Source organism: Astatotilapia calliptera, chromosome 8, assembly GCF_964374335.1.
Source record: "Astatotilapia calliptera chromosome 8, fAstCal68.1, whole genome shotgun sequence".
In the NCBI taxonomy this organism is placed as follows: Eukaryota; Metazoa; Chordata; class Actinopteri; order Cichliformes; family Cichlidae; genus Astatotilapia; species Astatotilapia calliptera.
This window is the reverse complement of record NC_137429.1, coordinates 21,422,069-21,437,951: the sequence shown is the minus strand read 5'-3', so window position 1 is coordinate 21,437,951 and position 15,883 is coordinate 21,422,069. Positions and strand designations below refer to the sequence as shown.

Sequence of the window (15,883 nt, the reverse complement as noted above, 5' to 3'; positions counted from 1 at the left end):
TATAAGCTTTTGCTCTACAAGGGCCTGATATCCACTTACGAGGACGTTTTACTGCCACTGTTCTATCGAAATTTACAACGAATGTCCTCACCTCATTTTTCTCAAAAACAAAAATCAGGTAAAAAATAAAATCTGGTAATTCTTTGGTTTTACATTCATCAGGTCCCAAACAGCCCAAATAGCAAATAGAATTTAAAAATGCATGCCATGAAAGAGTTCGGATTTGAGGTTAATCGAAACAAAAGTCAAATGTTATTCAACTGATTCTTCTTGCTTCCTCCACTTCCGTACCATTGATTCATTAATGTTGAATTCTCTCGCAGCTTCCTCGTATTGTTCATGGATTATCTCAGGTGTTCTCCTGACTGAAGTTTGGTCCGTTTACAGCATCCTGCCATGTGATTGCATTTCTCACTAACCATCGGAAACCCTAGCGTTAACTTTTATTGAGTGGAAGAAAGTTAGCGTTTTGGACCCAGATTACTCCGAGTCAAAGAGGGTCCTGACTACGGTAGCCGTAATGCTCCGACAATCCATCAAGCGGTGCGGCTTCGTAGCTTTCCAAAGTCGTACTAGAACATTTTTTGACAGATTTTTTTAGTTCCGTGTACTACATACAATCAGTTCAAGGTCAGTAAGCACAACTAGAATTCATACATAAGGCGCACCGGATTATAAGGCGCTCTGTCGATTTTAAGCGTGACTTTATAGTGCGGAAAATACGGTACAATGTAACATAAATCAGTCATGAATCAGTCATCTAACTTTTACTAAGGTTTAATGCCTCTACAATGGTCTTACTATAGCTTTTGTAAAAAATGGCTTTTCTAATAGTAATGTGGACTACAGAACATCACTATATTAATATATCACAAATGTTTCACATACATGTGAAGGAAGCGCACTGCTGCTGCGTGGTGTTTTGCGGCATGTGTGGGATACGGATCATCAGCGATGTGGCGACAGAACTCAGACGCACTGACACATGTACATATGCACACTTACACGCTCCCACACACTTTATTTAGCAGCATTAATCATGGTATCTTTGGAAGTTTCAGAGGAGGTTCAGAGAAACCATTTCAGCTTCAAAAAGATTTTTTTTTTCTTCCCTGCTTTCTCCCGCTGGTTCATTCGTCATTATTATTACAGGATTAATCCTCGTCTCTCACTTCTTCACTATTGTCGTCTTAGCGTCTTCCTCCCACCATCTCATCTTTCTAAAGTCTTTTTTTTCTGAGGTGATGAAGAAGTCGCATCTCTCATGTGGATACTGTAGCAAATCCAGAATTTCCACAGTCGGCCTCGATAACTGAGTCATCAGGTGATGCAATCAAACATTTCCCCTGGTTCACACTTCTGTCACTTCTTCGCTTTGTTGTCATTCATGGGGTCTGAATAAATGTAGATGAACTGTATAATTTCTTGTGGGATAGATATACAAACACTAGCATGGGAAGCCTTCAGCACAGAGCACACACATACTGATAATCATACAGAATAATGAGTACATGCTTTGCCCTACAGTCAGAGAGGGCATTTATGGCCTTTCAGCTCTTATGTAAAACACATTAAATAAAATAACAAGGACACACACATTTGCAAACACAGGACTAGACAGTTCTGAGCCTGCTCAGTTAGTCGGTCACCTCAAGAAGTGGCAAGGTTACATGAAGGCTGGTATTCCTGGGCACACAGATATACACACATTCAATGAATCTGTGTGGTCCATGACGATGTAGCTGCAGGCCCACCCACAAGTCACTGAAGGGTTGGACACACACGACGCTGCTCCAGGTTTTTATTGGAAATGAATTTAGCCCAGGCATACACCCATACAAGCCTTAAATCATCCATTCTCATCTACGGCAGATTAATTATTTAATGGTCCATCATGTGCAACCGCTGTCCTCTCACAGCTCTGAATATTAATACAAATTTAGGTCACATTTGTATTCTGCTGCTGTTTGATTATGCAGAATGGCGGACTTGATGATTCAGGGCAATTTCACGGTGCCGACATCGAAGTAGTATCAGCGGTGGATACATGAGAGCTTTCTGGGAGGGATCTTCCTTGTCTTTGTTGTGCAGATTTCTGAGACAGACCGATGTCTTTCTCATGAACAGGCTGAAATTTATCCTCTTTTGTTGCCAGTTTTCATTATTTTTTTGGCCGGGTGTCTCTCCAGAGATGAGGCAGCGAGCAGCCAGACTTCCCTCCATGGAAACACTTGCCATTGGAAAATAGAGCAGCTCGCGTTTTCTGCCAAAAGGCGGCTGTAAACTAATTTCAACCCTCCCTCTCACCTACACGTACGTGTGCAACTTGCAAACACAAGTACATTTAGCTCCAGAAAATTAATTCAGGGGTTTGAAGTATTGAGTGAAACATTCAGGATTTACAACCATCGTTTTTTTCACAGTCCCCCATTTTAAAGTTTAATTTCACCTATTAACTTGACCACAAATTAGTTTTGAGTACTTTGAGGCTTCTTCACAGGCAACTAGTTTTGTGTCACTTAGCAAAATGTGATGAAGTGATTGATTTGACCCTGACAGAATGTTTCCTGCAACTCCTGTGTTGCTTTCGCTTTGGATCACTGTGCACTGTTACTATGGAGCATCTCCAATCACCTTAGCTGCGTTTGCTTAATCTGAGCAGACTGTATAACTCTAAAGCTGCTTGTGTCCTTGGAAACAGTTTTTATAGTTTGTACCACATCATCGATTATAAACTTTTGACAGATTCCCTTTGGAAACCACAAATACCAAAGTCGTCACACTTGCTTCTCAGTGTTTTACAGATGACGATTTATGGTTGCCATTGTAAGCCACTCCATGGAGTCTTCATACTTTCCTTGATCCTTGATCTTAGGCTGGTGTCACATACATCTAGAGACTGATTGGTGACTGGTTGGCGACTGGTTGGCATGGGCAGCATCTAATATGTCCTTTCTGAGCTCCATGTTGTGATCATTTTTGATCATACGCCACTGTGTTTGTCCACGGCCATCCAGCATTTTGTTTTCTTAGAATGTACTGTATTGTTAATGTGACCACTCCTAATCTTCTCTGTTTTCTCTGGTGGATTTCTGTTGTTTTTTTTAAGCCTAAGGATAGACTTTTTCACTTGTACTGAGAGCAGATTTCAAATGTAAATACTACATTTGGGATCCACTTACAACCTTTTAAGAGTTTTTGAATCAATAATCCAATTACCGCTGGTCCCCTGACCAAAAATAATTACTTCAAGCTCAGGTTAAGCCAGTATTCATTCTGAGTCTTTATTCGTTATAGAACTGTAGCTTAAATATTTTTGGAAATGTCTAAAAATTTGGGTACCTACTGTATTGGACCTTATTATATCCTAATATTAAAGCATTAATCCAGTGACAAGTGTCACCTTATCTTTTCTTATCTAAAATTCTCCCCCTCAAATTCACATTCTGACCTTGTGTTTACCCCTCGCTCAAGTGAAAATTGGCCAGAAATGAGAGGAGCTTGCTTAAAAGTCCAATTGTTTCTCCCCACAAACGAGAAACAAATTTGTAGACAAATACAACCTTCACACAGAAAAACAACTTATCTTGCACCCCTCATTCAAACTGAGGCTTGTTTGGCATGCCATTTTAAGTGTGCATTCATTTCAACTGAAGTGACACAGCATGACTGCCGCAGGGCCAAGCCAAACCCTCACCATTCTATATAATGATGCTGTTTGTAATTGAAATCAAATTGAAAATCGTAACCACCCTAATGAAAGTTTCCTATGTGACAAGTGGAAGCTTCCACAGTTTGCTTTTCCGTCTGTTCCTTTCTCTCATTTCCTTCCTCCCTTTGTAAATTTCCAGTTTTGAGTCTTTACATCATATCATATTTTTCCTTTTTTGCCCCTTTTTTCCTGCTGTCCATCACTGATTCTTTACCCGATTCATCTCACCTTTTAGATTATTCTGCTTTTATTCCCTTGCTTTTTTGTTTGTTTGTTTGATCATGCAACTACAGTGGATGATCGCAGAATTTTGTCGTTGGTTAAGAAAAATCCATTCACAATAACTAGCCAAGAGACACTGTCAGAAATGCAAATACAAAGGGTTTATATCTAGGTGCAAACCACTGGTTACACTCAAGAACAAGAAGACTAGATCAAATGTTTCCAGAAAACACATGAGAGCCTCCACAGTCCTGAAAAAACCCAGCTAGCACTGCACTATGAACGCATACTGCAAAAGCAACCCAAAGAGTTTATGAAGGCCAAGTCATTCGCATGATTTCAACGCAATAGAGCATCTTTTTCATTTATTAAAAACAAAACTGAATGTAGAAAGACCCAGAAACAAGCAGCAACTGAAGGCATCTGCAGCACACAGGCCAGAGAGGAAGCTAAAAAAAGTAGCAAGCAATCAGTCAAGAGATGTTGCTAAGTGGTATATAAAATACAATGCTGGGAAGCTATTAAACAGTGACTTTAAAATATATATATATATCATAGACCTAAATGATGCCACCCTATTCCTGCCTTTTCAGTGATCGACGCTCATGACACATTTGGCTGCTTGTGCTTGTTAAGGATTGACCATGCTAAATATGCCCTCAAAGACAATCTTCTACCAGCCATCCAGCAGTGATTCGGTGACAATCTGTGCATTTTCCAGCATGATGGAGCACCTTGTCACAACGCAAAGGAGATAACCAAGTGGCTCCATTTTGCATCCATGGCCAGAAAACTTTCCAGATCTTAATCAAATCTGTAGTCAATCCCCAGAAAGCAGGTGGGCAGGCAGAAGCCTACAAACTGATCTACTTCAAGCACTGATAAGGCAGGATTGGTTCATCTAGAATTTGACCCAGAAGCTAACGTTCTGCATCCCACAGAGAATTGTAAAAGTTATGAAGAAGAAGGATCGAGGCTGTAAATAGTGACTCTTTGGATAAATGTGATTTATTTGCCAATAAAACTCTAAAAGCTGTGAAATATTTGTAATTGTTTTTCACCATATCATAGAAAAATGTTTTTAAAAAATCTAAATAGAAATTCATAATTCAGTATCAGCCTGAAAAATCTAATATTGTTCTGCCTCCAATTTATTGTAAATTCAGCATCCCGTACCATTCACCACTACCTCTCTGTCCCTCCTCGCTGCAGGGGTGAAGGCGGTTTTCTCCGGTCATTATCACCGTAACGCCGGGGGCTGCCACGGTGGCCTGGACATGGTCGTAAGCTCGGCCATCGGCTGCCAGCTGGGAGAGGACACCCACGGAGTCAGGGTGGTGGTAGTGACTGCAGACAACGTCATCCATCGCTACTACAGCCTGGAGCAGCTGAGGGCTCGAGGCTTAGACGAGGACCTCAAGAAACTCCTGCAGGCCTGAGCGAACACTCAAACAACGATGAAGCTGGGTGTTTTGTTAACCGACTAGTATATTTTACATTCAGCACATTGTTGCAACGTGCTACAGTATTATGAGATCACTTGTTCTAATCAGACAGGAGATTTATTCTTATGGTCTACCAGACCCAGATTTGGGTTCTCCAACGACTGAATCATCAAAAACTCTGTTAATTTCATCAAAGTGAAAACAACATAATTTAAATAGTTATGAGAAGAAAAGCAGTGAATTCAAAGCCAGCAAAAATGTCAGTCACAGGTAGTCACGTGTACAGAATCTTCCAGTTTATGTTGTCTCGACTGAATGTTTTCTTGCAAGCATCTCTTGGAGGGTTAGATGTTATCTGTGCTTCCCACTCTCCTAAAAGCGCCACACAGATCTTTGAATGTGTTTTAAGACTCGTGGGTTCTTCTATTGACAAGTGCAGTCCTCCTGTATCTGAAGTAGCATCACATCCTCAGGCACTAGCTCAGTCTGTCTGTGCGGTCCAGTGCATGTGTTATGTGTGTGACTTTGTGCACATCCAGAGTTTTCCATTTTTAAAAGAAGATTCCAACTTAAAACAGTGAAGCGGGCTTGGGCTTTGTTTGCTCAGTTTCCCTTTGGAACATTCCAGAGGCATGATGGGAGATGTAGGACACAACAAGAGTATGTAAAAAGGATGAGACTGAGGGGGGGGAAAGGTCCACCTCAGCTCTTGTTTCTTTAATGTAATCAGTTCAAAATTGTGAAAAGTTGGAATTTTCCTTTTAATGTTCCTAAATTGTCTTCTTTGCTCTTCCTGCAGTCTGAAGCCTTTTTTGGACATCCTATGCAATCTTTAACATCACCTTATGATGTGTGTATGTGTTTTCTGTTTAATGTTGTACATCTGTCATCTCTTTGTTTGTAGCCCCCCCCCCCTCCCTCTTTTTAACAGTTATCAAGAGTCTTTTAATATAAGCTGACCTCACAGATTGTTCTTTATCATTGTCAACTACAACAAAACTGACAATCTTACTTTTAACTAAGACTAGTTTTAAGCTTACTGGTTTTTCATTGGCACAGTAAACAAATACACCACCATGTGACCACCTTAGAATAAAAAAAAAAACAGACTTGCCCATGTTTGAACATTTATACAGTTGAGCTGCAGCTCTGGCTCAGGTTTGGAGAGAAAGTAAACAGCGAGGTTGATATCTGTGTGATAAAATGGAAAAACTGCCAAACAAAGAAGATGTCCTGGCCAGGACTTCATGTTTCATGCTGTAGTCGTTGTTTACAAATGCAGAATTTAGATTGAAGCTTGATTTTCATTTTTAATTCCAGCATAAGCTCGCCACAGACATGCTAACTTGCAACCGAAACCTGCTCAGATGGGAGTGGACATTAAAGCTCCACTCTGCATATTCGCATTCATATTCATACGTCTGTACAGATTACACGCTGCGCTACTTCATGTGCTCATGAAGGCAATTTAAAGCCTAGCGTGGTGGAATGGTGGACCTGCCACTAACAAGGGAATCTAAATGAATAGGTGATTACACAATGTAAATAAATTGGATGGCAAAGGAATTGGGACCATAAATAGTTTCTATAATAACTCGTGATTTAATCAGAATCTCTCGAAAAATTTAAGATTGCTTCATATTACCCATGAATGACTCTGTAGTGCGAGTGCTGCAATATCCACCCGTGGCTCCCAGTTACGATTTTATTGAAGCATAGATCAAACTGACTGTGATTTTCTCACGCTGTGATGCGGCTCAGATGAAAATATTTCATCATTAGGCTGGAGCTTGAGTCGAAATTTAGGATGCGGCAGCTCACACTTCAAGCACACCTAGTTCGCTTTAATCCGCACACGTCAGCGTCTGCGCAGCAAACCAGACCCGGAGACGTAAATAAAGAAATGAAGTGCAATTGTCCGATGAAAGCCAAACTTAAGGAGGTGTCAGACCGATGATGTGACGGTGCTGCGGTGTGTCCGCGGGAGGAGGAGGACAGTATTTCCTGACCGTTTAGTCACAGCGTTAACGCTCGACTCCCTGCAGGCTTATTTGGGAGCCAACGGTCCTGGAATTGTCTTTTAAAATGGACGTTTCTGAAACTAAATGACTTTCTTTGTGAGCCCTAAATCACTCTACTCAATTACACTTTCCACACACAGACTCTCACACTCTCCCTGACCGACTGGGAACCTAACAGAGTTGTCATGGCAACCATTTAGCAACACATCTGTGTGTGTCTCGGAGAGAGACTGCAAGTGTCGGAGAGAAAGTCTACTTACTCCTCGTGTGTGTGTGTGTGTGTGTGTGGGTGTGTGTGTGTGTGTGGGTGTGTGTGTGTGTGTGTGTTCGTTCGTGTTCGGCCCTGGTCTGGTGGGTACTGTAGGTGATTTTCCATCGGCGATGTGATCACTGACCTCATTTCACACTGACGGATTCGGTCTCTTTTCCAAAAAGTCGGCGTGCGATAGAGGGAGGAGGCGGCATCTGAGAGGAATGGATAATGAGTGTGATGTGTGAAAGACGACTGAGTCTATCTCCTTCATTTCCTGTCTGAGAAGGAACCTTATGTCCTTATCTATTTTTATATCCTCCCCGGTAGACGAGCTCAGCCACTTTGTTCTTTTATCTGTTTTGAGGATGTGTGTCTAAATTTTGTTTTTGTGCATGTTTCTTCCATAAATGTGTGCGTGTGTGTGTATATATATATATATATATATATATATATATATATATATATATATATATATATATATATATATATATATATATATATATATATATATATATATATATATGTATGTGTTGGGGGATGGCATTACACAACTTTGACTTGTTCCTGTGTTAAATTCTAACGAATGACCATACTGAACAATATTACTGTGACAGCCAATTGTATTTTTATAATAAATGTTGATTTTTCTCTAACAGTGACTAACTCTGTGATTTATTTTTTTTGTGTGTTCATTCATTTGTAGCCGTTACCACTTTACAAGCTCAGCTCACACAAACAATTTCTCATGCATGTGTCTAAACGGCAGTGAGATGTAGTGTTAATTTGTATTATACAAGAACTTTGGACACTTCTGAAATCCGCTCCCAGGAAACAACGTTGAGCCATCTCTGAACTCCTCCTCTTATATTTTAGACTTTTATAACCAAGATAGGCCAGTTTCTTTTCGTAAACAAGGCGTATTTTTCTTTTTAGGAAGTAGAAATAGTACACGTAGAAAACGTTTTAAAGGTGCACAGTCGATGGCTACTTTGTTACACGTGTTCAAGTCCTAATATCAGCCAATCACATGGCGACAACTCAGTGCATTTAGCCACGTCAACATGGTCAACACGACCTGCAAACTTAAATTCCATTTATTCAGAAAGAGGAAGAAAGATAATTAAGTAGTTTTGAATGTGGCATGGTAGTTGACCCAGATGGTACCAGATGTTGATCTACTGGGATTGGAATGGACACAACCATCTCTAGGGTTTCTAGAGAATGGTCTGAAAAAGAGAAAATGTAGTGAGCAGCCATACTGTTTCAACCTGATAGGAATGCAAATAAGCACTCATTACAAACAAAGTATGCACAAGAGCATCTCTGAATGTGGAACATATGGGCTGCAACAGCAGAAGACCACATCGGATGTCACTCTTAGCTCAGAATCAGAATACTTTATTAACCCCTTAGGAAATTATGTCCTCACAGTTGCTACAAGACAGAACAGTAAGTAACTAAATTAAATGATACAAAATATTACAAAGTTACAAAAAGAACAAAATAGCTCCAATTATAAATATCCCAGTATCTTATGCAAAATTAAAAATATATGTAGTTGGCGCTGAGGGCTCCCTCTTATTAGATTGACTTTGTAATATGCGTTTTGCGCAAGTTTACAAATATCGAACAACAGCAGACTGGAAAACATTAACTGGTCTGATGAGTCTGGATTTCTTGTGCAACATTTGGATGGTAGGGTCAGAGTTTTGTGTAAACAATATAAAAGCATGGCTCCAACCTGCCTTACATCAACATTCAGGCTGGTGCTAGTGGTGAAAGGGTGTGGGGGATATTTTCTTTACACACTTTGAGCTCCTTCATACCAAGTGAGCGTGGATTAAAACCCACAGCCTACCCAAGTACTATTATTGACAATATCCATCCCTTTATGACTGCAGTTTCCTCATTTTGTCCTGGCTGCTACGAGCAGGATAATGTACCATGTGACAAAGCTCCAATCACTGGACTCTGATGGCCTCCACAGTTATCAGACCTCAATCCACCTTTGGAATACAGTGGAACATAATATTCACATCTGGATGTGCAGCTGACAAATCTGCATCAACTGTGCAACGCTATTGTGTCATCATGGACCAAAACCTCTGAAGAATGTTTACAGCACCTTGTTGCATGGATGAAACAAAGAATAAAGGCAGTTCAGAGGGCAAGAAGGGGTCCAACTTGGACTAACAATGTGTCCCTAATAAAGTGGGCGCTGAATGTATACTCCTATAAAACTGTAACGTTTAAGCAATGGTTCACTAAAGCAGATCTAGGTTCAGTCTAGAAGCAATGTTGGTTAAATTTGCCCCATGATGGAGTTGGACAGCAGGAAGCAGGTGCTATCTGCGCACTAATCCAAAAGGGAACGTCTCAGCTAGTGTTTTGATTTTCTGAGAACATCTCAGCTGGACGCCACCTGGTGACGTTCTCAGCATGCACATCTTTGAGGGACAGAGGATGTTACTTGGCAACTCTTCAGAGCAAATTGAGGATATTCTGAGAACCTCCAGAGGAAGTCATAAAGCAGAAAATTTATATCATAATCAAAAGAACACTTTTGATAAGAACTTCTCCAATAATCAGTGAAGACACAGGATGTCCATCACCTTTAGAAAACACCAGCTTCTTTATAGCGACTGAGATTGGTGCGGCTATATCGTATTTTTATCGCCATCACTGCCTGAAACACATTCTAAGAAACACTTTTCTTACCTTTTAATCCACAAAAACCTTGGAGTTGTACAGCTATGAACAAACTTTGATTACAGCACTGACCAATTCAATCCAGCATTCAAGATATTCCTCAGACTGTGCAGGCCTAACTGAGACTGAATACATGAACCACCTCAGAATATATTGATGACTATTCTTCTTCCTCTCCAGCAAAACTTCATCCAATATGACCTGCAAACAGTTGCACATTTTTAATCAATCAATAAAAAAGAAAGCGGAACAAAGGGATGAAAAGTTAAACTTTAGCGAGGGAAAGGTCAGCACAATAACATCAGCAAAGTCTTGTTTATTTTCCTTGTACTCCTTTTCATTAAAGTTTGCTTCTCTGCTGGTCGTCCATGCAACCCCCTGCGGCGGCTCTATGCACCACCAGGTGTGCCTTCCCCGCAGGTTGAGAGCCACGGCTCTGCAGGGTCTCTGCATGAGCACAATCGTGCCGTTCAGGTCGGAGCAAATGAATGTCCATTTCGGGCGGTCTGATTGATGTGAGATTGAACCCGCCTCGAGGACTGGTTATTTATGACATGGAAGAAAATAGAGACCCAGGGCGACATGATCGAGCAACGCCTCGATTCACATGAAAATGTATCAGACATATCGACTGTTCAAATTCTTTCTGAGTAAATATTAGAATCTGTTACTGCTGAAAAACAGACGTCATGATTGTGTGACAAGGTGGAAAACCACGCATATGAGCTTGAGCGACAACATTTTTTACATCCAGTGTTCTGTCGGGTTGAAGTCAGGACTCTGCGCAGGCCAGTCAAGTCCTTCCACACCGAACTTGCTCATCTACGTCTTTATGGGCCTTTGTTTGTGAACTGGTCATGTTGGGAAGGTGGGAAAGCGCCATCCCCAAAGTGTTCCCACCAAGTGTGGAGTATGAAATTGTCCAAAATGTCTTGCTATGCTGAAGCATTAAGAGTTCCTTTCACTGTAGCTAAGCGGCTGAGCCCAACTCCTGAAAACAACCCCACACCATAATCCTCCTCCACCAAACTTTACACATGGCCCTATGCAGTCTGAGAAGTATTGTTCCCCTAGCAATCGCCAAACCCAGACTCATCCATTGGTTTGCCAGACAAAGAAGCCACTCCAGAGGACATGTCAGCGTGCTTCACACCAATGCATTCTACGGCTCAGATCCAGCTGCTCAGCGATACACACTGTTCTTGTGCTAATCTGACGGCCACATGAAGTTTGGAGGTCTGTAGCAATTGACTTTGCAGAAAGTCGGTGATCTCTGCGCACTACACGCCTCAGCATCTGCTGTTTCCGCTCTGTAATTTTACATGACCTACAACTTCATGGCTGAGTTGCTGTCGTTCCCAATTGCTTCCACTTTGTTATCAAACCACTAACAGTGAACTGTGGAATATTTAATAGTGGATGCTCTAAATAAACCCCTAAATTCGATGTAAAGTCAAGTAAAAACTTTTGGCCATATAATGTATAAACAAGATTAAGGGATGTTATAAACCCCTATGCCATGTTACTTTAAAATACCCCTCATGGCAAAATGTAATCCATGTTTTTGTGATGTACACTGATCCAGTATTTAAGAGTACCATTTAAACATAAATACCCATTTTTAACCTTTCCACAAAGCAGAACCATGCCTGGCTCAAAGGGAAAGGTGAATAATGATGATTGTAATCCATCATTTTGTAGTTTAATCTCAAATCCGGGGGATCATAGACATACCACGTCAGCAGGGATTGTGCTAAAATGTGGTATTTTCACATGAAAGTACAGACACCTCAAACGTAAGTGGAATTCTAGTCAAATATTCCAAACATTCCTCACACAAAGCTTTTAGTCCAATACTTTTATTGCTTTTTTGTTGCTCAGTGTCATTTCTTTGAAATAATATAAAGACTTTTACACAGACACACAAAGTTCCCATAGGATGGCAGCTTTGTGTACAAATGTGCTTCCTGCTCAGTTCCTACACATTTGTTTTACTGTGACAGAGTGACAGATGAAAGCTAGTTCCTGTTTCTTGATGTAAAGTGCTGTCACAGTGTCTTGGAACGCTTACAGGTGTAGAAAAGAAACACACACGTACCTATAAAACAGACTACACGCTCATTGAAGCCTTTTCCACAACACTGTTTTTCTCACACGAAAGCATATCAGAAGTGGGCGTAGAGGACGCGGGTCATGGGTCACTTGCTTTCCAACACCCGTGAGAATCTTACATGCAGGGTGACAGCGTGAAATGGAGGGGTGGGGCTGACATTTCAAAAGTGAGAACAATAAATCACCAGGGGCACACTAAAGAGGTTATTTTATATTTTGGGTCCTAATGGAATCCAAGAAGTGATCATTACATGGTGGCAAGAATAATTTGGCCGTCCTCCGTGCTGTTGGATGCGCGAGGAAAATTACAAAGCAGACAGAGCATTAGGTGAAGCAACCAGTCGGCAAAGCAAAGAAACGACATTCAGCTCGGCACCCTTCATCACAGTTCTTACGCTCAAAGCGGTGACAGCCGAGGCAGTTAAATTACATGCTCCCATAGATAGGGCTCTCATTCCTATTGTTGTAATGAAAAAAACTAATTTCACAACACAAATCTTCTGAATTATAATACTCGAGGACTTAAATCCACGTTGTTTGGCTCTCTAAAATTACTTCATGCGCAAGTCTGAAGGGACTTGCAGTAAATGGGAGATTTGTGCTGTAAACAATGAGAGCACTGAGAGTTTTATCAAAAATTAGACCCAGACTGAGAATTGCTCTCTAAAAGGATTTGTCTGGTTGTGGCATACGTCCTGATAATTGTGTGATATGATTATTAGCTTAAAAGAAAGCGGTTTGTTTGAATTAAACATCTGGTCACGTCTGCTCTGCTCCCAGGAAGGAACCTTTTCATTAGAAACAGCTACGTATTACCCAGAAGCTCCAGTTTAACCACATAACTCAGCAGCTTTAAAGAGACAGCTACTAACGTTTTGGGTTTGAGAGTAAATATACATTGATTAGGGTGTAATTACATTTTTAACAAACTCATGTCTTCCATAAACTTAAAATTAATTAATTAAAAATAGATATGAGCCGGTTTCAGGTTGTGGATCCACTTAATGGTATTTCATGTATTTGGATAAAGATGGCCACATATATATTATTGCCAAAGGCAGAAGAGAAGAGAAGTCATAAGCATTCACGTGGTGCTTTATCACCTGATAAGGGTGCTCTTCACCACCAAAGCAAAAGCGTGAAGGAAAGAGACAATGTGACCGGCATCTGGATAAAACGTCATCCCCTCCTTCCTCACCTTGAGCCTCATCTCCTGAACTGAAGGCAGGGCTCTAACACACACAAACATACATAAAAAGGCTTTTTCTCTACGTCCAGCGAGAACCTCATAAATCTGGGAAAAAATTATGTTTTATTTTTATTGTAGAAACAGGTTTATTCCCAACATTCATTCTCCTTTCTGTGAATCAACACTTACCAGTGAGCTGATGGGAAATGTAGAGTTGATGTAAGATTTCAGGCCACATAGAATAATTTGTTTCACTGTTGCTGTGCAAATTGTGTCCACAGCAGCCCATGAATGTAGATGTGAACATCTACAACTGAATGACAATAACGTGCTCAGAAGATGGTGCAATATCATTAAACCTTGTGTATTTAATGTAAATTATCAGCCTACTTGCATCCTCCTGCTGCAAGTATGAGACTTGGCTCGGAAAAGGAGACGAGTACGAGAACAGAGATGCACACACTTGGCCGGGCTCCAGTATCGCCACCACTTCATTTCTCCACGCTGTCCACAGGTGTTGGGGGGCAGGAGCAAATGAAACTTGGCGTATCGAATCATGGCCTGACGTCAGGGTGCCACCCATTATGGCGGTGGGCCCGCTGACAGCGCGAGCCATCTGGGCAGCAGAGAAGCGGCGACAGGCCCATCCATTCCTGTGTCCTGCCCTCTGGGCCTGCAGCCAGTGAGACAGACTGGGAGAGCTGGCCGGGATCAGCGCTCCTCGCTCGCTCACCAAGCCGAGGCGTGTTTTGATGGTTCTACAAATCACTGGGGTCAAAAATGAGCACGATTCGCTTTATTTAATGCGACTGTTTGGTTTCACCCACTCAGTTTGACCGGTCACAGATGTATCCCAACTGTTGCATTAATGCCATAAATAATGTTACTCATATTCCTTGTTTTCTTATTTCTCTGATATCAGATGAGACACAGTAGTACAGAATGGCCTGCGCACTGCTTGATTGACCGCAGCTCCTCAAATTCAACATGAAAATGCTTTGATACACCTTAAAAGATATGCCACATTTGGCCTTATTACACGTCTACCCCGCAGTCACGGCAATGAAAGTCTGCGAGAGACCCCGATGGTGGAGCAGTGAAGCAGCAACAATAGCAAAGACAGTAAAGAAGTGTGCCAGCTTGGCTAATCATGGTCGACAGTGGTGTACGTGCACGTAACTTAGTGAGTTCTGTGGGTAATATTTGAGAGGTGGAGACCGGGTGTGATGAGAAAATTAAAATGATAATTGTCTTCCTTCCTGAACTAAAAGCTGCCGTTTTCTCATTCAAGTTCCAGAGAAACGTTTTTGAACCCAAATGACTCACTTGAAGCAGTCCATAGAGTATACTAAAAAGAATTATTTTTAAACCTTTGTGACATGTGCCCTGCTGGTAAGTCAGGGAGCGAGACGTCGAGATTTTTCCAAAGTCTCAAAGGTGCTGTGCTGTTGCCAGACAGCTGACAAAACCGGTATTAAACTAGAGTGTGCTCTAATTCAACTGTCAAACTTCGCAGCCGTGCCGACGGTGTGGTTCTAGGTATGGAGGTGTTGCCTCGTCACCGGCTTGTTTTTGGTTTCTCTGTCCAAAGCATAATTGTGGGGTAGTTAAGTCAAAAGTTGTTGTTTTTTTTAAAAAACTCTCTGCCTCATCGTCTAGCCGTAAGTTGGACTTAGAGATGTGGCTCAGTATACAAGTACATAAGTATAGTATCAGTATAAGTATGAAGTATCAGTATGAAGTTTCTAATGAAAGAGTATCAGTGGGGTGCAGTGGGGGGGACATTCAGTTCAATTAAATGTAGTTTTGTTTATATAGTCCCAAATCACAGCAAGAGTCATCTCAAAGTAAAAATCCTACAATGATACAGAGAAGACCCCTGTATGCCATCACTTGGCGACAGCTGAAAAGAAAAACTCCCTTTTAACAAGTAGAAACCTTCAGCAGAAGCAGGCTCAGGGAGGGGCAGGAATCCTCCATGACTAATGAGTAAATTCAGAGTGGTGTACAAACACACTGAGAGTGAACAGGAAATACTCAGTGCATGATGGGAAGCCCCCAGCAGCCTATGCCTAAGTGAGAATTCGGGGTCACCGGATCCAGCCCTAGCTGTAAGTTCTATCTAAAAGGGAAGTCTAATAACAGTAGAGAGGATGGGCCAAAATTAGCATTCAGCTGGCAGCTACACTGCGTCTGTACTGTCATGTTTTTTTGCACCCA

General features: G+C 41.4%; 1 protein-coding gene across 1 annotated transcript in view; it reads left to right on the top strand.

Moving 5' to 3' along the window:
- The window catches only part of cpped1 (calcineurin-like phosphoesterase domain containing 1), a 59,884-nt gene extending 53,539 nt beyond the window's left edge, over window positions 1-6,345 (top strand). Inside the window, exon 6 of the mRNA XM_026179077.2 lies at window positions 5,147-6,345. Within this exon, the coding sequence (XP_026034862.1) occupies window positions 5,147-5,373 (227 nt within the window). The 3' untranslated portion in view covers window positions 5,374-6,345. The remainder of the gene's footprint in view (window positions 1-5,146) is intronic.
- Window positions 6,346-15,883: the final 9,538 nt, after the last annotated feature.